Below are 25,673 nucleotides of genomic sequence, written 5' to 3' on the forward strand. Positions count from 1 at the left end.
GCTTGTGTGAAGTGCCGTTTGATGCAAATCCTGAAGCAAACACTGGGAGAAATTGAAGGGATTATCATGCTAAATCGATGCAGTGTTTTAAATAAGTTAAAAAACTTGATTGTGGGCAATACCCACAAACCAGAAAATGGTTCCAACCTAGAAACCATTATAATGGAAATACTTACATTTATCTGAATGGTCCTGATGTGGATTGAGCTCATGGACATCTTGTTTATGCGTTTTTAGGTGCTGGGATGAATTCAAGTACTCAGATTCTTCACTATCTTGTGGAGAGGAAACAGGGCTCCAAGGCTGACTGATTACAGCCAACAATAAGACAATGTCAATGGAGGGAAGGAAACATTGCAGATAATGGGAATACACAGGCCCAAAGCAGTTGCATGCTTAGGGAAATAATCTTGTCTCTCAACTGTTTTGCTTTGTTTTTATATATTGCTTATTGCGATTTAAAAACATTTGTTATACCCCTCCCCTAGGGTAAAGGGTAGGTTATAAAAAATAAAGTAAAATCAGCACTCCACCTTTATGTTGATCCAAATGAATTAGCAGAAGAAACTCTGAAGGAAAGCACACACAAAACAAATCACCCAGAAAATACCAGAGGTTAGCAGATACCACATACCAGACTCAAAAGCAATCAGAAAAAGTTGGCATTTGCTTGTTTCGTGTTTGTTTGCTTGCTTCCACCAAACATTAAAGGCAAAATTATGCTTATATATCGAATAGTGCTGTACTGTACATGGGAGATGACTGAAGGATAACTTACCGTGCCTACAGTTGCCTGCTTTCCAAACATTCATTCCAAATAGTAGCAGCTGAACAGATGCGAAGGTCTAGTCCCATAAGTTAGACTTGGCTATAGGAGGCCAAAACCTTAAAACGATGAACTCACAAAGCATAGAGATGGAACTACAGGGGACCTATTGCCACCAATGAGATTGGCAATAGGACAGAGCTGCTGGAAAGAATTGAATACGGCAGATGTTGTTGGAGTCATTATACAACAACGACATCCTGACATAGTGTGTTTCTCAGTAATATGCCTAGTGGCACTATAAGATGCCTGTGGAGTCTGTAACTGCCAGAGTACATCATACTCTTTGATGCTGTTGCTACTTGCTTGACAGCTCTTGAATTTGTAGCAACTTTGTTCCTTATGTCTTGTTTATTTGCTCCATAATAGTTTGAACACCATCTGTTCTTCCTCTCTGCATCTTCACCCACCAGCTCTCCATTTTCAGTTCCATTGTATTATGGCATTTTGTTTTTAAACCATAACTTGTAGAACTCTCTCTGTTTTGGAACATTACTGCTATAACTAAAACGTCCCCCTTAATGAATTGCCTAGCTAAATAGAAACATTTGGGAAGGAAATATTTAAATAATAATAATAATAATAAACTAAACACTATTATCTCCACCAGCAGTTATAGGACAAACTTCCTTGGTCAGCTCAGAGAGCCAAGCTGTTTTCCCTGAAACTCAGAAAATAACTTGATTTATACTAATCCCAAAGCCAAACCAAGGTGCTGACAATGTCAGAGAAGAACGTAGGAGGACATAATGCTCGTTTCATGTTAGGAATTTTAGTAGCTCACAATGCTCATATAACTATCATTAAGCCAGGAAATATGAAGTCTGGGGAAAAAATCATTATCTATTGATGCACATTTATTACTAGTAATTTAAATTCACAGCAAGTATAATTGATAATATGGATTAAAATTTCCTGGGAAATTACAATTTGTTCACTTATACAGGGGTCAGTTTGGCCATGTGGATAAAGTGTTTGGCTTAGATCAGGCCCTTCAGTTCAAGTTTCTGTTGAGCTTTAAGGCATACTGGGCAGTCTCCAGTGAACCCCTGTTTCTCAGACTACTCTCAACTTCACAGGGTTGATGTGATTATAAAACGGGCTAGCCCAAGAATGCTGACCTTTATGGAGGATGGATGGATACAAATTAAACCAATAAATAGATTTACCTTTCATGTTGATATACAGTGGTACCTCTGGTTACAGACGCTTCAGGTTACAGACAATTCAGGTTACAGACTCCGTTAACCCAGAAATAGTACCTCGGGTTAAGAACTTTGCTTCAGGATGATAATAGAAATCGTGTGGTGGCGGCGCAGCGGCAGCAGGAGGCCGCTTTAGCTAAAGTGGTACCTCACGTTAAGAACTGTTTCAGGTTAAGAATGGACCTCCAGAACAAATTAAGTTCTTAACCTGAGGTACCGCTGTACCAGTTTTGCGTCGATTTTTTTTTTAACCAATCTTGTGCGTTTCTGAACACATGAAAACTACACAAGTGGACTTCAGAATATGTGGTTTCGCCCTATTCCACCCCTCCGAGAAATGCCCTTCAAGATCAAGCCTTTTTAATATTCTTGCTACTTTTCAGAGTGAAATATGATGTGCAGCCTACGGGGTTGTGGTTGTTGCTTTACCTTAAGCATGGAGAGAACAGCAGACATAGGATATGTTTTATCCCAATGTTAGCAAGATAACATTTAGCAAGATAGATTGTGCCTTCAGGGCACAATTTCTGTTTTGTATTCTTCTTTCTCTTTAGCAACAGAGGCGACTAAAAAAAAAAGTTTCCTGAAGAAGATATTTGACAAGTGGTTTGGCCTTGCAGCTTCTGTAAATGCTAAATAACCTCAGTGTTGCTTGATAGAAAAATTGACAGCTATAGCTTGAGGATGTGAGTCAATGCATATGTGAAACCTCTAGATTCAGAGGCCATGTGTCACTGAATATCAGTTGCAGGGGCAACAGAGAGATGGGCATTGTCCCTTTGTTCTGCTTGTGGAGTTCCCTGAGGGTTCTGGTTGAATGGACACACTGGGCAATAGGATGCTTCTCAGATGGACCTTGCTTTTGATCCAGCCATGCTCTTCTTATGTCTATTCTTTCCTCTAGATTGGACACATTTTGGGTTCCTCATCACATATAAGCCTTAATTCAAAGCTTTAGATAAGTACAAAAAATACTGAGCTTCCAAAGGAACCAGTATGTAGATTAGATGGATACCCAATAAGGTAGATTCATGCATTTCTACCCCCCCCATCAAAGTTCAATAATGTTTTTAGTTAAGAAGTAGTCACTGCATCATTAGCTGAAGACACATAAAACTTTTTTACAGTGTGATCCTGTGCATGGCTCTGATTGGCTGCTTGTTGTGATGTCTTCAATAGACCTCTCCCAAGCTCTCAGTAGACCGACACTATATCTGCCCCTCTTATTTTCTCAGGCTTTGTTCCCCAATGCCAGATAAGGGACCCATAATTTTTAAAAATATTTTAAATTACCATTGCAATTAATGGATACCATTGGGCAATTTTAGCGCTCAACATTGATAAAGCCCATTTAGCTTCCAAAATACAGTAAATGATAATAATTCTCTCAGTCATTACAAATTCCACTATCTTATAACAAAAAATATCAGATATTTAAGTGTATACATAACCAAAAGTTGAATAAGCTATATCAATATAATTATGGCACAGTTTGGCAACACATTACTACAGAAGGAGCTATATGGAAAAAATAAACTAAATGTTAATGTATAGAATACGTATTACAAAAAGTGGCATACCTATTCCAAAAACTCCCAATTTGGAACCCAGAGAAACAATTAAAAATGAGCAAAATAAGACTGAATTATTTATATTAGAATCAAAGACATTAAGGTTAGGCAAAAAGATGCTCTGTAAGCAGTTAAAGGAAGGGGGCTGGGGAATACCAAATTTAATAACTTATTATGAAGTGCATCAGTTGTGACACCTGGCATTTTTATCCAAGAGGATGAAAACACCCTGTGGATCCAATTAGAAAAACAAGTGGTGCACAGCTTCTTACTCTCTGTTTATCCCTTTTTAAAAATCCAGACTCAATTGCTTATATAAGGTGGAAACTTTTTATTTTCAATATATATATATATATGTTAAAATATGGATAAAAAGAAAACCTGCACTATTCCATTTAACACATCTGAAGTACCACACAGCTTTTAAAAATACATGCTGTGTATGTGATTTAGAGGGCTGGAGATGCAAAGGCTTATTTAGATTAAAAGATTTTTTAAAAAGGCGACAGACCACTTACAGAACCAGAAATGAGAGCACAATTACAATTTGTCCCCGTACCTTGGCTGCTATGGAGACAGCTCACCTCTTTCCTGAGCAAGTGTCATATTAAACAGATGGCTTTCATGGACCTAACACGCAGGTGGCACTGTGGGTTAAAGCCTCAGCGCCTAGGACTTGCCGATCGAAAGGTTGGCGGTTCGAATCCCTGCGGCGGGGTGCGCTCCCGCTGCTCGGTCCCAGCGCCTGCCAACCTAGCAGTTCGAAAGCACCTCCGGGTGCAAGTAGATAAATAGGGACCGCTTACCAGCGGGAAGGTAAACGGCGTTTCCGTGTGCGGCTCTGGCTCGCCAGAGCAGCGATGTCATGCTGGCCACATGACCCGGAAGTGTCTCCGGACAGCGCTGGCCCCTGGCCTCTTAAGTGAGATGGGCGCACAACCCCAGAGTCTGTCAAGACTGGCCCGTACGGGCAGGGGTACCTTTACCTTACTAAGTATTTTATTATGTCAAATTCTATTGGACATAGGCACAACACATAAACTATCATCTATATGGGTGAAAGAACTTGAATGTGAAAATGAAGACAGACGCTATCCTTGTGGAACAACCCTACATTCAAAACAATCTCTGCTCAAACTTGGAGCCAGAACTTGAGACGATATATGATGTAAAGGTAGAGGTAAAGGGACCCCTGATGGTTAGGTCCAGTCGTGGCCAACGCTGGGGTCATGTGGCCAGCATGACTAAGCCTCTTCTGGTGAACCAGAGCAGTGCATGGAAACACCGTTTACCTTCCCGCCGGAGCAGTACCTATTTATCTACTTGCAATTTGACGTGCCTTCGAACTGCTAGATTGGCAGGAGTAGGGACTGAGCAACGGGAGCTCACCCCGTCGCGGGGATTCGAACCGCTGACCTTCTGATCAGCAAGTCTGATCAGCAAGTCCTACGCTCTGTGATTTAACCAACAGTGCCACCTGTGTCCCGATATATGATGTATGGGGTATTAATTAGCCCCCGCAGCAGGAGAAAACAAGCTTGCTCTATCTTCCATGTGACAACCCTTTAGATAGTTGAATTTTCCTATCAAATCTCCTCATGGCCTTCTCTTTACCATACCCAGTTCCATCCACTGTTCCTCATAAGGCTTGGTTTCCAGACCCTTGGTCATCATCTTGTTTGCCCTCCTCTGCACATGTTGCAGCTTCTCAATGTTCTTCCTAAATTGTGGTGCCCAGTACTGGACACCTTACAGTACTGTATTATGTTAAAGTAGTTCCTTTTTAAAATTTTGGTATAATTTATTTATTAGGGACGCGGATGGCGCTGTGGGTAAAACCTCAGTGCCTAGGGCTTGCCGATCGCATGGTCGGCGGTTCGAATCCCTGCGGCGGCTTTTCCGTGTGCTGCGCTGGTGCTGGCTCGCCAGAGCAGCTTCGTCACGCTGGCCACGTGACCCGGAAGTGTCTCCAGACAGCGCTGGCCCTCAGCCTCTTAAGTGAGATGGGCGCACAACCCTAGAGTCGGACACGACTGGCCCGTACGGGCAGGGGTACCTTTGCCTTTATTTATTATTTGTATTGAAATTGTACATTATTGTCAGCAAATTCTGATAATGTACTGTATGATGTTGATAAGAACTCTTTCTTTTTTAAAGGGAGTCTGGAGAATTCACTGTGAGGGTTGGTTCTATCTTATACCTCTCAGTGCCAATAGATTGTTTAAAGGAATCCAATACCTGGTGATTTTTCTGTCTACAATAGTTGCCACAGCAGAGGAAAGTAAACTTAAGCCTATGGGCTTGCATCCTATGTTGAACTGTGTATCTGTAAAAAGCTAGATAACTAAAACCATCAAACCAACAGGGCCCATCACATATTATATCCCCTCAGACAGCAAATCTCCACTAGATTCCCCATCATTCAGTCCACTGCCATTGTGCATTGGGAAGGAGTGAATTGTATTATTGATGTGTTCATAAATCTAATAACTTCAGTTTATTTTCAAATCTCTGATTTATTATGATTATAATATTATTATGGTTCACTGAGGAGTTACCCATTTGGTGATGGATGCTTGTTTAGTATTTATCGCCTCAAAATGGTTCTCCCTCTAACTTTTGTTTTTGAGATGTGCAGCCCAATCCCACGCAAATTTACCCAGGCGTTAGGATCCCTGTGCTCAATAGGATTTACTCCCAACACTCACTCTCTCTCTCTCTCTCTCTCTCTCTCTCTCTCTCTCTCTCTGTGTGTGTGTGTGTGTACATGAATTTGCATTTAAATAATATTTTTAGAGTGCAGTTCTAGTTTACCCTTACACATTTTTATACATAATTTTATACATTTTTGAGTTAAGGACTGCATCACTACATGTGGAGAAGTGTGAAAGGATTGCAAATTATAACTGCATTCCAGTTTCGTCATTTTCTATTAGAATTCACAGAGAACCAATTTCTCTAGCTTCCTTAATACAGAGTAACTGTTTTGATCCTGACTCAAGCATTCAAAATAGTCCCTTAACTGTCACATCCCAACATGCAGAAGGACACATGGCTGCAAGGGCAAAGAGATGGTAGTGTGTTTTGCTTTAAAACTAAAACCTACTTGGGCTGGCCCACCCATGAGGCAAGGTGAAGCAACCACCTCAGGTGACAGGATCCACAGGAACAACAGTTCCTAATGTAGTTCTTTATTCTCCTTTTGTAGATCTTCACTCACCTCTCGTTCCCTCTTAGGGAGAGGGTGCTATTTTGTGGTTCACCTCAGGTCTTCGGCCGGCCCTGAATCCTATGAACTTCATTAAAAAGTGCAGAGGTGAAGGTTTAATTCAGTTTGGTAGTTCAACATCTTAAAGACTGGCAAGCAAGGAGTACTTAGAAAAGCAAGGGTGGAGATGCAAGATAAAAAGATTGCTTGCTCTCTGAGTTTCCCATTTTTCCAGACTCCAGTTCTCCACATTTCCAAATCAGTCTGCAATCCTCGTGAAAACTTGGCATCACTGTGGTGCAAATTTCTCTGAAAATACACGTTTTACATTTTTTGCATAGTATACACATTTTTGCAGACAGTTTTCATGCATTTTTGTGCAAACCTTCCCCTAATGCTTTTTGCAGTTATGTTTGACAGGTATTTGGTTGAAGCAATGCATTGCACAATTCAGAAAAGTGTTGGATGTCAATGAATAGCTGCATTTCACTTTGTGTGTTTTTTTGGGAAGCGTGAAGCAGATAGGTTCACACTAAAATGTGAACCCTGAACATAATTTCCCCCACATCTGTACCTTCTGTCCACTACTTCTGCTTCCATCTCCAGCTGTGAGGGATTGGATAGCCTTTCCTAGTTGGGGGAGCACCAGCAGTAGTCAGCTAGCGGGGAGAGGCAAGATTGAAGGGCTCAGTCATTTGACAGTCCATGTTTGAAGGTGGTCTTAGAGTGAAGAATGTGCTCTGAGCTCCCTATATCTCGTATGTTTATCTCCATGCTAAGAAATAAATCTGAGAAGCTAAATATATAATCAAGACCAGTGCTTTTTTGAAAAGGAACAATGCCTTAGATGTAGGATGTATTGTAGAAAATCAATAGGGCACTGCACCACTCAGGTATAAGAGTTAGTGGTGGTTTTGTAAGGAAGCAAAATGAATTATTTGCATACCATTCACTTGTTTGGCAGCTATTCATTTCAGGTGATAAATTTGAAGAGATGTCACAAATTGAAGCATCCACTGAAGAGGCTTTAGAATAAATTGATAGATTAGACAGTGGTAAGCCTTCAGGGTTAGGTTGCATTTATTCAAGAGTTCTGAAGGAACATTAATGTGAAATTCCAAACCACTGCTCTGGTTTTGTCTTGACATTAATGGTGACCTCTAGAGGGATGAGGAAAGCAATTGTAGTCCAGGTTGGCTAAAGTACCAAGCAATTTGGAAGAACAATTATGCAATGTACGGAGAAGAATCAAGCTTTCGTCTCTAAAGAAGGACAGCGAGAACTGTCAAAGCAAGTGGGCAGAGAGGGCTTTAGGGACGGAATAATACAAAGCTGAGAACATTTGCCCTCCCCAACCCTAGAGAACTCCAGATGTTGATTTATTACAACTGTTTTACAAATCTGGCAGAGGGAAGACATGACTAAGTCTGGTTAGCTGAGCTCTGGAACACCAAGGAGTCATCTTCTGGTACTAAGGTTGCAACATGTCAAGTCCAGAGCGTATAGATGAGCTTGCTGTAAGCGGTGGGTCATCCCCAGTCAATCAAGGAATTTAAACATATATTGAAAATTACGGAATTTTAATGGTGTCACTGGGCTGTCAACACAGACGTGGTTAAAAATTGGGTTCACATTGTAGCCCTCTTCAGGTGTAAGAAGAGGGTATACCCATGTTTAGAGGCAACAGGGTTATGGCTGAAGTGGCCTCAGATTTTCAAGAACATAAATCAGGGGAAACATCAAATAAATAAATATGTTGTTGTTGTTGTTTAGTCATTTAGTCGTGTCCGACTCTTCATGACCCCATGGACCAGAGCACGCCAGGCACTTCTGTCTTCCACTGCCTCCCGCAGTTTGGTCAAACTCATGCTGGTAGCTTCGAGAACACTGTCCAACCATCTCATCCTCTGTCGTCCCCTTCTCCTTGTGCCCTCAATCTTTCCCAACATCAGGGTCTTTTCCAGGGAGTCTTCTCTTCTCATGAGGTGGCCAAAGTATTGGAGCCTCAGCTTCAGGACCTGTCCTTCCAGTGAGCACTCAGGGCTGATTTCCTTAAGAATGGATAGGTTTGATCTTCTTGCAGTCCATGGGACTCTCAGGAGTCTCCTCCAGCACCATAATTCAAAAGCATCAATTCTTCGGCGATCAGCCTTCTTTATGGTCCAGCTCTCACTTTTGTATACCACTATAGGGAAAACCATAGCTTTAACTATACGGACCTTTGTTGGCCTTTTTGCAAATTCAGATATGCAGTAGCAGTATTTGTATGAAGTTTATTGGGAAATATTGGAATTCTTTAAGGTAGGCAATTTCCTTCTTCAACTGAAAAGAATACATTTGTGATTGTAAAGATAGCATTTTATCCAATTTAGCAAGCCTGTTTGATCTACAATTAAATAATGAATTAAAGAACCTTTTTGTGATGATTTTGTGAACTTTCCTGACAGAGTGCCAAAACAATGGAAAGAAAACAAGAGTGAATTATTACTTAATTCTAAAGGTGATATGATAAACATGTTTTTATTTGCTGCAGGTTAAATGGTGCATTTAAAAAACGGCTGTAAATAGCTCTGCCAAGGTCACTTTATGGCCACTGCCCAACAAACACAGGCAGTATAGAAGTGCCCAGTCATTTACTTCATTTGAACTGTAGTAATTTGCCCTTTGAAAGCTTCCAGGTATCTGTTTCCTGTAAAGCTAATATATATTTAACATGGGGGTGACTGAGTATTCAAGTTGTTAGGATAGGGAACAATAATCAATACTAGTCTCATTTATCATATCAGAACGAACCTTTGCAATGTAGAAATGACTCTGCAATTGTAGGCTGCTGAATTATTTTTCAAAAATCATGTTTATTGTGCTTGTATCTGAACTTTTGTCGAGTGAGCTCTTTGCTCTTTCTCCCCCTTTTATCCTTGCAACAGTGAAGTTACAAGTGAAGTACATATGTTAGGCTAAGCGACAGTGATTGGCCCAAGGTCACCCAGTGAGTTTCATGGCTGAGTGGGGATTTGAACTCTGGGCTTCTAGTTCCCAGTCCATCATTCTAACCATAATACCACATATACAGCGGTACCTCGGGTTACATACGCTTCAGGTTACAGACTCCGCTAACCCAGAAATAGTACCTTGGGTTAAGAACTTTGTTTCAGGATGAGAATAGAAATCATGCTCCAGCAGGGTGGCGGCAGCAGGAGCTAAAGTGGTGCTTCAGGTTAAGAACAGTTTCAGGTAAAGAACGGACCTCTGGAACGAATTAAGTACTTAACCTGAGGTACCACTGTAACTCTTAAATGTTTCCCCACCGAAACCTAGGTTTCTTTGGGGATTCAGCTACGAGTAGATTTCCACATTGATTTGCTGTTAGGCCATGGAAACCTCTCCATGGCACTTGTAACAAGCTGAAGTGCCATTCATTTTTAGCCTCCTGACTCCAACCATGCAACTACTATCTCCTCCTCCGCTTCATTGTATGCCCAAATGGTTCCAGGAGTATAACCTAGCATTGGAATGAGCAGCATGCAATATGGTTAGTGCTTGGTAGAGGAAATATGGCACCACACAGTAAGTGGTCATGATACTCTCTCTTAAGGCTTCATTACCCAGGGTTACAACTTTTAAAATTTCCTGTATGAGAGCTTCAAAATAATCCTATTACCTCTAGAAATATGAGTTATTCGGTGAGAATAGGTACCCTCAAAATCAACCACACCAGAATGTACACTCTCATATGGGTTACAAGCCTACCAAGAACATATTTATTTATTTCATAAAACTTACATACCTCTTGATTGTAAAAAAACAAAACAAAACCACCCTGCAACCTCAAAGCGGTTACCAATATACATGATTCTCCTTCCCACAAAATGCAACCATCATATTTATTCATTTATACTTCTTGATTGTGGGGAAAAAACTCAAAGTGGTCTGCTTAAGACCAAAGGTGCGTTTCAGTTCAGTCAGCTCTCATATGTAGTTTTCCCATTTCTTGACAAGCACATAGTCCGTGTACACATGCAGAATAGCAGAACGAGTCTGGACCCTAGGAATCTTGCTCCAGCACTTGTTTTTATTTCCCTTTCTCCTCACCAAAGCATGGAAGTTGTATGAAGCAAGGCAGTTATGAAATGTGGTCCAGCTGTAAAGAGGCGAGATATACCGTATTTGCCTTATCTTACTCAGCATCCCATAAAGAAACTTTGCACCCAACAAGAGCCACAGCAATGGCAACAGCAACTGCAATGGGAGGGAAGATACTTTTCTTCCCTTGTAAAGACATAGATGTTTCCTGAGACAGACACAAAAAGGCTGTTCAGTGGCAGCTATGCAGATTACTATTCTATCCGTGGGCAGAATAGATATATTTGTTTTAATTTATAAAATCAATAAAAATGTCACTACAGTTTACAGCAATTTATAGAATCGAGATGCCAGACTAAAATATCAGAAGTTTGGAATTGTATCCTCTATTTAACATACACTGCCTGTGCCCCAAGCACCATTTACTTTTATGCTAGCTAATCAATGATATTCTAGGAAAGATTTTCTGTACAGTTGATGTTTGAATGAAGAGCCGAATCAATATCTTTGCTTTATAGTGTTACAGTATGCTGCTATACAGTCGCACCTCATGTTACGGACACTTCAGGTTACGTGTTTTCGGGTTACGGACTGCGGGAAACCCAGAAGTACCGGAATGGGTTACTTCCGGGTTTCGCCGCATGCGCAGAAGCTTTATGCATGTGCAGAAGCACTGGATCGCGCCTGTGCATACACGGCGCTTCAGGATGCGAACTCTGTGGGTTGCAGACGTGCCTCTGTCACAGATTACGTCCTTAACCTGAGGTTCCACTGTACATGCCTCCTCAAATCTTAGCTCTTTTGTGCTCAAAAGGATTGACTTACAGGTCACTGGGTATTGCAGCCTTAGTCCAGTTACTGGCTGGTAACTTAGGAAGTTTGTTTTAATACTAATACTAAGAAGAAGAAGAAGAAGAAGAAGAAGAAGAAGAAGAAGAAGAAGAAGAAGAAGAAGAAGAAGAGGAGGAGGAGGAGGAGGAGGGGGAGGAGGGGGAGGAGGAGGAAGAAGAAAACTGAGAAAAACAAATGAAGTATTCCATGGACAAACTGCTTATCTTGAATAGTCATGGTTCTGAAATTCTCTTCATCTGAATTTTAGAATACTGAATTACCTAGGCTTGTTTCTGAAGTAGAACCAATGCATCAGGAATTATCCATTGTTCTTTTTTAATTTCCAAATGTTGGACAAACACACAATGATGGAACTTTATGTTCATTTATGTCTTCTTTTTCTCTGTTACTGATGAAACACTGTAAAAGTAACTGGGTATGTATTATTGCTTCATGATTCTTGTTCTGCAGTGTTTTACTGATGCACTTGTCTGAAATGGTAAAGCATGATAAACAAGCAAATTTGATATAACTCTACAAGAACTATCAATATTCTCTTTATGAGGTGTTTTAAATGTGCACATCAGTAGAATACTGCAGAAGAATTGTGAGGCAATCCTACATATCTGCAATATTTTATCAATGCAGACTAGCATACATCAGGGATAGAGAGTTGCGGGGGGCGGGGCTGAAAGCTGTGACAAATTGTACATACATTACTACCATTTTGAACTGCCCTCTGCTAAAGCTACCAAAGTGCAAACACTCTTGATTGTTGCTATTAACTCTATGTGGAGCTACCATGCGACCAGATCTGGAGACTCCAGCTGGTGCAAAATGCCACAGCAAAATGCTGTGGCTATTCTGTGGATGTGGACAGAATTTCACTAGCACATAGCTTCAGCACTCTAAAGCTTGTACTGGCAGCCTATACACTATTGGGCCAGGTTAAAAGTTCTTGCATTGATTATTCAGTGCCCTTAACAACTTGGATTTGGAATACTTCAGGAACCACCTGATACCTTAAATCACTGCTCTCTCATATATCTGATCACTGTGGTCTTCAGGGGAGTCAGTATTAGTGGTGCACCAGGAGCTGTGCATTCAGTATCGTAGGCCAAATTTTATGGAACGCCTTTCCAGTTGAGGTCAGACAGTCCCCCTCCCAGTTGAGCTTCCAGCAAATGCTGAAGACTTTTAAAATTCTTTTTTAATTGAATTATTTGTTTATTGTTTTAACTCATTATTTCCTTGTAGGAAGTCTCTAGAGACAACTGTAATTAAGCAGTATACAAAGCTGTCAAAATAATAAATAAATTATTCAGCCTATGAAAGTTTACACCTAAATGGATTGCCTTGAGGACATAGGTCCAGTCTCTTTATAGTCATATGGAGCAACAATGTCAATTTCTGATAATCAGCAAGTTACTGTTGCAGTTGTGGTCCTAAAATTAGCATTTTGTAAGTATAGCTGGAAAAACCTTTAATATAGAAGTGCATTTATAAAGATATATAAAAAATGTGCTGCTGTGACTCTTAACTTTCTTCTAAAGAAATCATCTGGCATTTAAGTTTGCCTAAAGGCATCGAAGCTTAAAGGCTGCTGTAGCACCTTGAACTCCTCGAACTAATTTATCTTTCACTACACATGACGCTCTAAGAAAAATGAATGTTGTATTATTCAAGCTATACCAACTTAAGGGACAGCACCGCATCTCCCCCCCCTTCCTCCAAAAGTGATGTGTTTTCTGCTTTTTTATTATGTTGAAAGGTTTATTTCGTGCTCTGGAATTTTTAGAGGCTTTGATAGCTATCTAACATTTGGCACTCTCTTTATAAACAATCTTTTATTTAAACATTGGGCCTGCTTGATTTGTTGAAGGAAGTAGCTGGGAGGGAACTACTGAACTTTACGAAGCTATAAAGTTCTTTCTTCAGGGCTGAAAATGTACACCTTACCCGAATTTGGAAACAAGAGTTCATACATTGGCTGGAATTTAATGTCACACTAATGCAGTAGTTTAATCAGTACTAACATTCTTGCTTGCCAGATGGAATTATTTCTCCTCTCTGCCACACTGTTATGGGGTTATCCTGACCCCCTAGTCTTTATTGGGGTGGCACATGGAAGGAAAAAGCAGCAAAATACCCCATTACACTAGTGGAATGTGTTGCTGTGGCTCCAGGTTTTTAAAAACTTCTTGAGAATAGCATCTTAAATATAAATAATGTAGGTTATCAACATTTACACCTACTAAACTAACTTACTATAAGTGTTTCAACAGTTGGCTGCCTTAATCCAGGAAATTCATTGCCCAACATCTGTTTTAGGAGACAGTTTGCAATATCCAAAAGGGTGCCCATGCCATAGTTTCCATCAGAGTAATATATTAAATTTTCCACATCAGCACTTGCTGTTAAATGGCTTAGCAATTTAGATCACAGCGCTATACAGTATACAAGAGGGGGAGATAGACTGGAACAAAGCAGCAAGTTCCCTCATAAAACAGTTAAATTAGTATACCAATTGTCATCAAAGCACAATGAATGCATTACTTATTCATGAACAAAGGATTTTCCCTAGTGTATTTCTTCATTTTTTTGAATACTAACTCATCTCATTTGTCCATTCCTCTCCCCTCACCCTAAACCAGATCCCAGTATGTGTATATATAAGGCTACGGATAGATTGCAGAAACTAGAATATGTTTCCATCAATATTCTGATGGAACCCAGCAGTTTCTCTCCTATTCATCTAATTTTGATCCCGCATGTGGGTAGCCTGATTCTATGAGTTGTTTACTCAAAAGTAAGCCTCATTTAATTAAATGCTATTTATTCTGCATGAAGTGCACAAAACAGTGCTTATGTAGTGCTGGTGATCGTTTGGAGCTCGAACAACAATCACAATCTAGAGAAGTGGCATTTCCATTTTTAAAAAAATGAATCCTATTTAATTTATCCATCATAAGATACCATCTGGACAGAACAGGTTATAAAACTATTTTTCATTACACACACACACACACACACACACACATGAATTAGACTTTCTGGCTGTCAGTACAATGCAGCAGTGTTCAGAAACACGATGCAGTAAGCCCTCTTTAGCTATTAGGGAGTGAGACCTTTCCCCCCCTCTCTGCCCGGTGTATTGGAAACTTCAGCACCCTCCACCCTACCCTCCACCCCCAGCCGATGATGCCAGACAGATTTAATTGAGCACATTGAAAGAGAAAAATGACATCTATATTTGGCTAGCCTTGTCCATGGCACACTGACAGATTTCCCTCAGCTGTCATTTAACCTCAGAAGGAGGTATTCATGATCATGGTTTATGCCTCTCTGCACTCTGCCAGTAGACATTTCTGGGCTTCTGTTACCTGGAAGACATTCTCATTCAGCCTGCAAACTGCCTAGAGATAATGGGCATGTATTGTTGCCTTTCTTGCACATTTTAGATTTATTGTGCTGCCAACAATAAACAAAATAAAAACGAGATACTGGTTTTCCTTAAGATGTACAGCAAAGAGGGCTCTATTTATTGCACTGGGATGTCACCTGCTTGTAAACTGCTTGGAATCAACACACAGCAACTGCCCCCCACTCTCGGGTACTCATTTAGATATATTGTGGTCATAGGATAGCCATCCTCAAATGTTTGAAAGGCTGTCACATCAATTATGGACCAGATTTGTTTTCTCTTGCTCTAGAAGGTAGGGCCAGACCCAAATGTGTTTAGATTAATTTTTTTGTAATACCTTCCCAAAAGTGATTCAGCAGGCTCTATCAATTTGATCTCTCCCCCCTCCCCCGCTTCTGTCCTTTTTTGAGGTTTAGGGGGATTATACTATTCAGCTGTCAATTGTGTTGTTTTAACTTACGGGTGGTTTCCTTTTTAATAGTGTATTTGTTATTCTGATTTTTATTTGTAATATTTTGTGATACTTGTAAGCTGCTTAGAGATTTATCTCTAAAAAGTCAAGTAGTATATAAGTTATCTATTTATATTCTAAGTAAACAAAATAGGAAGAACTTTCTGAATGTACGAGCTGTTTGACAGTGGAACAGACAGCTTTCAAAGGTGCTGAACTATCCTTTGTTAGAAGATTTAAGCAGAGTTGGGTTATCATCTATCAGTATGCTGTAGCAGTCTGTTTCCTCCACCAGCAGGAAGTTGGACTAGATAACCAACTCTGATTCTACTATCAGGCTGCTCCTCCTCCTCCTCACCGCTAACTGAGTTTGTCAGCAGTGGCACTTTCGCCTCTAGGAAGTGGTGGTCTTACAGTTCCTGCCACTTCACTGAACCATTCCATCCAGACTTCTTTAGCTCTACCAACACATAAATGAACATATTTACAGTATGAACACTAGACTGGGAGCCAGTGTGGTGTAGTGGTTAAGAGCGATAGACTTGTAATCTGGGGAACCGGGTTCGCGTCTCCGCTCCTCCACATGCAGCTGCTGGGTGACCTTGGGCTAGTCACACTTCTTTGAAGTCTCTCAGCCCCACTCACCTCACAGAGTGTTTGTTGTGGGGGAGGAAGGGAAAGGAGAATGTTAACCGCTTTGAGACTCCTGAAGGGGAGTGAAAGGCGGGATATCAAATCCAAACTCTTCTTCTTCTTCTAGACTCTGCCTTGTACTGAATAAGACCATTCGTCCACCTGTCTCAGTATACTGCACACAGACTAACAGCAGATCTCTGGATGCTCCCCATCTGCCCCTCACTTCCCCTTACAGCACATGCAGAAAACACCTTTTTGACCATTTTACCCACTACTAGTCTTGTCCACTCAATCCACCAGACCCAGTCTTCACATAAAAGTTCTTAACTCACTGAGGCTTTGAGACCCATTGGCTACCCTCGCCTAGTTTATTTAGCCTGCCAGTTGAAGCCTTTTCTCAGAATGTGGCATTGTCACACGCTTCTAGGACCCACAGGCGAGAGCTGAGTGCAGGGGGGACAGGACCAAAGCTGGGCAAACTACCCCAGGAGGAACATGACATGTCCCCCACCAGAGGTAATATACCTCCCCATATTCCCCATACATCCCAGGTATCTGGGTACTTACCATTTTATACTATAAACCCTCTGTAGCTATTAAAATTGCAGCACCTGGAATTTTAACTTATCACTATAGCACTGATTCAGAATGGCCCTATTAATCTCTATGGTGAAAGAAATGACTACAAGTAGGTAAACACACACACACATCCCGGTCAAAAAAAAAAAAGGGTAACAGGATGGTCAAACTTTTCATTGCTTGTTCTAGTTAGATTGATTGTCTTAACTGTTTGAAATGTGAAAATGAAGTTCAGTTTTGTCAAATCATTTTTTCTTCACTGGCATGCATGCAAAGTTCATTCATTCTGCAGCTACTACATGAGAGACTGCTGGGTTTAACACTGCAGCAGTCAATAATTCATACTTAAGCAGTGGATTTGAATGAAGGAAATTAATTTTCATGTGTGCAGTGACTAGTGAAGTGTCCATTTTCAAACACACACACACACACACACACACACACATACATGCATGTAAATACACTTACCTTATTTTACCTTAACCTTCTCCCTCTACCTTACTTGGGAGTAAACTCAACTGAACACAGCAGGATTTCATTCTGAGTATTCGTGCATAGGATTGATATCATATATTATATCCATAATTTTAAAACAGTTTTTAGCAAAATAACTGTTTCATTTTAAGGAGAATGTACAGTATATGTTAATAAAAAAGTATTCACATGTAGAGATACTTTCAAATGTCTTCTCCAAATTTCCATCTGTACTTGATATATCTTGTCCATGTTACAGAGCCGGGTCTATGCATTTGCCTCTCTGCCATTCCTCTGGTTTGGATAGCCATACTTTAGGAATAACCGTGTATATGCACAACTTGTTCTTGCCAGAGCTTTCCATCTCTGCAATTCTCGTGAATCTTTTTTGCTTCCAGCTATGCTTATGTGCAAGTTCATTGTGTGCAAGAAACTCCAGAATTGGATGTGTTAATGAGCATGGCTCTCTCAATGTTTCAGTTAGAATCTAAAGTTTAGATAACAGAAGCATAAATACGCATGAGCAGGAAGTTAAGTGAGGCTCTAAACATAGGTATCCACTTATGCTTATGTATGCTTTTCATTATCTAAATGGAACATTGAGCTGCTTGTGTGCATGATCACAGTCTCAAAAAACAACACCCACACAGTGTTTAGCATTAAAGCATCAAGGTTTGCATTGTCCCAGACCTCCCTCTCTCTTTTCCATTGGGAGGTTTCAATGAAACTTGAAAATGTTACCATTATAAAAACTGAGGGCAGGGGGGAGGAAGAAGGGTTCTAGCCTCAACCTTTTGATGATTCACAAAACCTCCAATCAATGCAATTGCATTGAACTGTACATTCCATAATGTTTCCCTTTCAAAGCAATACACTACAGGTAAATAACATCAATGTTTTAATGCAAATTCTGATAAGATGTTTATCTGCACGGTATCGCTTTCAAGAGGAGATGCACTTGAACTTGCATTTCAAATCTGACATGCATTCAGCTGAATCACAGCAAAGAACAGACTTGCTTAGATCCCTTCTCTGTGCCTTGAGCTTTGAAAATGTGGATGATTCCACTCAGCCACTTACAATTTCAGAGATACTTTCAATTTAAAAATTTAAAAACGGTGCACTGACAGCAGGGCCTTTTTTGATGACATAGTCATCAGCACCTACAATTGTATATGGGGCAGTTTATAGCAAAATAAAACAATTAAAAGCAACCAAAGTAAAACATCCACCACAAGCAATAGGAAAAAAGGAGCAGGAAAAGTATTGAAACCCCAACAGCACAAAGGGAACAGTATGTGGAACTAGCAAAATGTGAAGCCCATTTCTACTACTGAATGTCTTGGTCTACTTTCCATTTTATATTTTGTTGCTATCCCAATTGCAAGCAGGACCCTTATAAAGTCACAGAGCGCTCTGTTGCTGTTTTTTCTATACTTTTTGTACAGAATAGCTGTATATGCATGTTTCTTAAGGTCCAGGGGCTCTGCAAGAGATCAGGCTTCAAAGCACTGAAGATCTATGAATTTTCATGTTCACTTAGCTTTGCAGTGCAGGATTTAAAAAAAAATAAATAAATTACATTTTAAAAAAACCCTATGTGGCTCTACTTAAACCAACAAAGCAGAGCCGTTCGAAACTTCACAGGCAACATTCTACTATGCAGCATTGTAACATAAGGCTGATTTTGGAGGCTTGTGGCCCATAAAAATGGCTTGTAAGGGCTGGCACAGGGCAGCGGAAACTGTGAAGTGACAGAGTTTTTAGAAAATGTACAATAATACAAACCACTGGATCATCTCTTAAGGTAAGAAAGTGCAAGGGACAGCCTCCTCCAAAGAGGAAAGTGAATCCATTTTACTTAGTCAGCAAAGAAACCCTGAACCTAATTGCCTGCACACCTCTGTCATGTGGCACTTTAAAGACTAACAGGTGTGTGTGTGGTTTGAGCATTATAAGTGGTTCTCACAGACACCCTCTCCAATTACGGTAATATGCTTGAGTCTCACTTGATTCAGTGTGTGTGTGTGTGTGTGTGTGTGTGTGTGTGTGTGTGTGTATGTGTGTGTGTGTGTGTGTGTGTGTGTGTATTTTCCTTTCTATGCATAAGAATACAAGGGAGCAACCAGTTGTTGTTTTTTTCTGGGAGTACTCAAGGGTATGCAGTACCGGCACCCCCTTTTTGGTTGTTGAAAACTGTGGCACTTACTGTAACAACTTCATGGTGAGTACCGGCACCTATTTTTATAGGAAAAAAACTCACTGGGAGCAACTGTACAGTGGTACCTCAGGTTACAGATGCTTCAGGTTACAGACTCTGCTAACCCAGAAATAGTACCTCAGGTTAAGAACTTTACCTCAGGATGAGAACAGAAATCGCGCGGTGGCAGCGGGAGGCCCCATTAGCTAAAGTGGTACCTCAGGTTAAGAACAGTTTCAGGTTAAGAATGGACCTCCGGAATGAATTAAGTTCTTTACCCGAGGTACCACTGTATGGGCAAGAATGGGCAAGTCCGGCAGAAACCCATGGAAAGAGACTGCGTAGGAGCACCGACTGCTGTAAAGTGCACCCTTGAAAACTGTGCTGTCTTCTTCTTTCTACCCAGCGAACTAACTACTGTTCGTTAACTTGAACTGTCCATAATTGATCGCTTTGAAGATGTAGCTTAACACATTAGAGAAAGAAGCTTGTTTTTGAGCTTGTGCAAACGACCCAGTGTTTGCTCATACCAAATTCTATGGCACATTTTCTGTCTTTCTTCATTGCTATTCCTGTGTAGCTTCCATCAGACTTGCAATCTCTGTGTTATTGGAAGTCTTAGGAGCACCGCATCCAGCTCCAGTGCAAGGCTCTGCATTCAGCTGCCTTCAGAAATGCAGCTCCATTTCTAGTATGACTCGTAATAGTTATGAAAGATTCATTTAATGTTGCCTTCCAGATTAATGAAAGAGTTGGAGTGAGCTTTGTAATCTAAAATTGCAGACTTCAGGTTTAGAAGATTGCAGTTTCATTACATGCCAAATAGAGCACATATGATAAATGTTTGCAATTATAAAAATGAAATATTTCAACTCCATAACTAGAAACACTCTCTCTCTTTTTCTCTTTCTCTGTTTGCATACAGTTGTCTTTCTTTGTTATTCCCACTATAAATAGATTGACAGTTCAAATAGTGTATTTAACCAGTTATTTTTAAATAAGACCTTGTTATCCTACCAGCATGCAGGGAACTCTCTCAGTTTCATCCATTTTTGCTGCTTTCTGGGAGTTACTAAAAGCATGAAGGGCAGGATAAAATTGCTGACACAATGCATTGATATTGGCCTGTATTCTCTTGTTGGGTCGCAAATTGTAAAACCCTAATTATATATTTCTAAAAACTAAAAAAACCTAAACCAGTACACTCAAAGATACCAAAGCTTATAAAAGTAAAAATAAATAAATCATAAAATGCATTTCTCACTATATAATAGTTACACTGATCTGTTGTCATACTATACTGACAGAGTCACTGGGAGTGCAAGAGACACGTGGACTGGGCTGAGACTTGATAGCTGACCCTTGCAGGAATTCACCTCAGAGCCAAATGGGTCACCCTGAGAGAAGGGCAATAGTAGAGGGCATAACTTGCTGGGGGTCCTTCTTCTCCCTGGCACTGAGGGGGGGGGGCACTTTTTCTGGCAGGTGAGACAAAGAAAGAAAAACAAGGTGGGGGTGGGAGAGATATCGTCCTTTCGGTAGGAGGTTGTGGGTGGGAGTTGGGCCAAATTAAGAGCTTTAGAAGCCCTAAGCACTTAAAAGATTTTGAGGCCCCCAAATATGTAATTCAAAATATAAAGAATAATAAATCATTAAAAAAATATTTTTCAAGATGAAATAAAAACCTACAGTAAGATGGAAAATAATGTTTATTTTTGTATACTTCCACTTTATTTATATTTGAAAAATAATATCCTACTTTTTCTAATTGCTAAGTCTTTGATCAGATCCTCAAAACTAATCTTATGCAACATGTGGTAAATCTAGCAATGGCACTGGAGTGGGGGAGAAAGGCAGTTTAAAGCAAGGTTTGAGTACAGCGAGAAGGGAGTTTGGAAAGGCTCTGCTATGTTAGGTTTTGGGGCGTTAGCTTTTGTGTTGTACCTGTCTCTGATATTTCTCCTTGTTAAGACTGACTTGTTTGTTTTCTTAAAAACAACCCCTCAACCTTCTCTGGAAGCTGGAGGCAATCTAGTTTTCCAGTGGAAGGCTGGTCCACTGACTTCTTTCAATTCTTCATCAAGGAGATCAGACGTCACATATTCAGTGACCTGAATTCTAAATGGCTTGGTCCCTAAATAAGTTCCCAACAGAGACAATGTTCCATAACTATTATAGGTGGCATGCTTTCTGTCTTCTTATTTGGTGTTACTAGATCTCATTATCGCAGAGCCTCACATAAAACATCCAGAAATACCAAGTTTCTCAATGACACCTCTACGTCTGTGGACTGAGAGAAGCCTATTGTCAACTGTACTTCTTGATTTCTGTGGTACTTCATTTTGTTCCCTCACAGCATTGGATATCTCCATGCCAGCTCTTCATCAGATTCCCCATTTCATAGGACAGAAGATTTGTTTACTGCAGCTATAGGCAGGAATGGGAACTAATGCGAAGGCATTTCTCTTTGATAAGCAAAATGTGCAGGCCAGCTCTTAGTTTGATATTAGAATTAAACCTCTCCTAATTATGAAGAACAAATAACATGGGATAAAACCCATGGGGAATGATAGCTCAAAGGAAGAATTCTGTGTGCAGAAACATCATATATAAGCTAAAAAGCCCTTTGGGATGCCTTTCTAGTAGCATGCCTTGGGGCTCAATACATCAGAGAATATTCCCCTGTCTTTTTGTGATTACGGCAAAATGAAACCACTTTGATATACATTTTTCTCCTTTTTTTATAACTGTGTAGGTACTGCTATTACAAATCTATAGCAAACTGTCACTGTAAGCCACAGTGCTGTGTAAACAAATGACTGGTGCTTTTTTTTTCTTAATGCAACAAAGGTGTCGCTTTTGAAACCAGACTGGTCTTTCTGCCACTGGAGCATTCTCTCTTTTTGCTTTCTTTGTCATTACTTAGAGGTTGCAAAGAGGAATTCCCCCCCCCTCCTCCTTTTTGGAAGGCTTAATTAATCTGGTGTGCTGTTTTCCTACCTGAAAGCCACCAAATGCATTAGAGTCTTTACAGTACAGCAGCAGACATAAGAGAGTGGTGCTAATGCACATTTTTTTAAAATGACTGCTGTAGAATTACTACACATTTTCTCTGGTGGGCTTCTTATGTAATTCTGTTATCAGATTCAGAAGAAACATTGGTTCAGTCTTCTGCTTACTGGTTCAGAAGAAGCACACAGAGTGCTCTGGAATTAGTGCACTGAGATTTTATTTGGAAACCTGTGCCTCATGCGACTTCACTGTGTAATATTTTCCAAATTAATGCAGTTTTTAAGGCTTGAAGGCAGAAACTCCCATTTTGAAGACATTTGCGGCTCTGTGATGAAGGCGATTATTTGAAGACACAAATGGTCAAAGATCATTAGGTTCATTGCTACTAAAATATCCTGTTAGTTCTTTCACAGTATAGATTAGGCTTTCTCCTAGGTCCAAGTGACAGCTTCGTAAAGGAGTGTTCTAAAGGAGAAGGGGAGGCATAGGATCATGCCTACTGACACTACGTCCACTACCAGCCTTTGCACATAGAAGTTCCTATTTGCACTGAGGCATATGTGCATACTCTAAATGTGTATAAGCTCCTTGGTATGATCCGTACTCTCCATTTTTGTACACTCCATTTTTGTAGGATGTTGATTGCACAAAGGATTGATTACTTGGATTTGGGTGTATAAGCATAGCCCCCTTGGCAATCATGACCTTGAACATGTGGAGGTCAAAGGTAGAATCAGTGAATACAGTTCCATCCTATTCTCCATGGATTGTTTTCTCAACTAGATGACTGTCTATACTGGGTGTCTGCACATGGTTTCCATATGCGGGTTTAAGGCTGAAATCTTAAGCACACTGGCGAAGGAGCAAGGTGTATTCAGCTCAACTGAACATATATGGGTGTGAATGTGCTTGGTATAATGGGATAAGCAATAACTTTTATTGGTTCATAGTGCACTGCATATATTTGAATAATGTATCCATGTAAAATATTTAGGGTTCCCCCCCCCAAGAACAAAACAAACACTCTACTTATTAAAAAAAGATTCATTTAAGCCTATATATGTATGTATGTATGTATCTCCAATTATTTTGAAATCAAAAGTGACCCAAGTTATACAGATGACAGGATGTTCTTCTGCCTACTCTTTTCCAGGACTATAATGATGAAATCCGTCAAGAGCAGTTGAGAGAATTATCATATCTAAATGGTTCAGAAGAGTCAGTTCGTGGACGAGCGATGCGGGGAAGAGGAATCCGGGTTCCTCCTGCAGCCCCTTCAAGGTCAGTTGTGTTTGCTCTTCTTTACAACCACGCTAACAGGTAAACAGTAGCTGCGACTCTAGGTACAGATGGTGTTTTTTAAATCAACCACAATTTGGATAAGCTGCAGAATCTCAGACTTGGGGACCAAATTGACCTTCATGGGCCACATATCCTTAAGTGCTTCTGCCTGTCTGGAATGTGTTCTGGAACACACATTGCCTCTTTCTTCCTTCAAGGAGGGTGGAGGTTTTCGGATGGCTTTTGCATGGCTGGAATGTAGCCTCCCCTGCAAAGGTAAGATTCATGTCCATTCTTTTGTCCACTTTTACATCTGGCACCACACATCACTAGTATATGTCGCTGGAATGTTGCCCACAAGGAAATGCAAAGTTCCCCACTCCTCAGTCAGAAAGACTGACAGAAGAAAAATATGGATATTTTCTATGTTTTCTTTCAAACAAATTTTCTCACTGAACTTTTAACTGCGGTTGAAATACAAGGGAATTTAAAATAGGTTTGAGAGTGAACTAATGACTGTTGCAACTAAATTCCAGACCAATATGAAAGTTAATTATGGCTTAAGTCCCAGGATTTTAAGTGACAGATTGGGGGTCCATATGTAAACAAAACTGAGTACCCCTGGCTAAATCCATACAACTTAAAACCTTTCTGTTTGGTAGGGGCTTGCTTTTCACAGAGACTTTAAAGAACTGCTTTGTTACATTAGGTCCTTAAATAAGTTACGAACGTCGTACTCAAAATCAGAAGCAATTCAAGGAACCTTGCCTAGGCCCAGTTACAATTTCACAAAATACTTTTATGTCATGTTACATTAATTTAGGAGTCATTCCATTTGCCATAGAAGGACTTAACTGACTGCTGGTGCATTTTAATAGGAGACGTTCAGGGCTAACAAATGGATCTCTTGAGTTTATAAAGCAGCAGTGTGCGGTAGACTGACTCATTACCTTTAGTTTACGTTTTGCAAGCCCCCGTAAGTGTTTGTCCTTCTGTCGTTATTTCTATTACCTCAAAGTAATTTTAAGCTCTTGGTCGAGTGCTTTAAAAGATTGAATGAGAAGAATCCTGGTTGCATGTTTTTTTAAGTTGTAGGTTCAGATGGTTGCCTTTTCAACCATCATGAGATAGCCCTTTGTAGACATTTACCTTTATAAACAATTGTGACTGCAGCTGCCAGTCCTGCTCCCATGGCACATGCTTTGGTTATCACATCTGTGCAGAAGCCTATATGCATAAATTTCAATACATGTAGGCATAAACTATACAGTCTCTACTTTCAGTTTTGCAGGGTTTAGATGGTTCAGTTTATACTACACGTGAAAATCCTTAGATGTGTAGATCTGGTGTCCAATGTATGGGCAGTGGGAATGACCAGGAGGTGAGGCTAACAGGTATGATCACAATCCTTCCCTACATGTACATAACTACATAGACCTATTAAGTTCAGCCCTTCATTATGGCAAGAATAGGAAGCACAATCCTCTCAATAAAACCAGGAACTTTCATTTGAAATTTTGTTATGTTACTTAACCCATCTTATTACTTCTATGGTTGTTAATAATCGTCTACTGTTGTTCTATCTAAATGCAATTCATTTCTCTTTGTTTTAGAGATTACCTAATTCTCCTGTCTCTCTGATATCACTCTGCCTCCCAGTGATCTATTTATATAGAGAAAAATAATATTCTCTGTCAGTTTTCATTAATGCTGGAATGAGCAAATCAGGTTGTTTGAATCTAGTCTCCTTAAATTGTATTCTTCAGTCCCACTGTGGTTTGAAATCGAGTTCCTACAAAACAAACCCTTCCTTGGCTAGTTCGACTACTTTATCTCTGTATTTATAAAGGCATTAGATTTTGCTACATTATTATTATTAAAATAACCTATCA

The 25,673-nt window shown here is 40.1% G+C and overlaps 1 protein-coding gene across 2 annotated transcripts in view; it reads left to right on the forward strand.

Annotated features, from left to right (window-relative positions):
* The window catches only part of KHDRBS2 (KH RNA binding domain containing, signal transduction associated 2), a 341,718-nt gene that overhangs the window by 197,491 nt on the left and 118,554 nt on the right, over positions 1-25,673 (forward strand). For both annotated transcript variants that reach the window (XM_081906474.1, XM_081906475.1), the window contains exon 5: positions 23,654-23,781. In XM_081906474.1, the coding sequence (XP_081762600.1) occupies positions 23,654-23,781 (128 nt within the window). The remainder of the gene's footprint in view (positions 1-23,653; positions 23,782-25,673) is intronic.

Source organism: Podarcis melisellensis (genome assembly GCF_964234715.1).
Source record: "Podarcis melisellensis genome assembly, chromosome: 3".
Lineage (NCBI taxonomy): Eukaryota > Metazoa > Chordata > Lepidosauria > Squamata > Lacertidae > Podarcis > Podarcis melisellensis.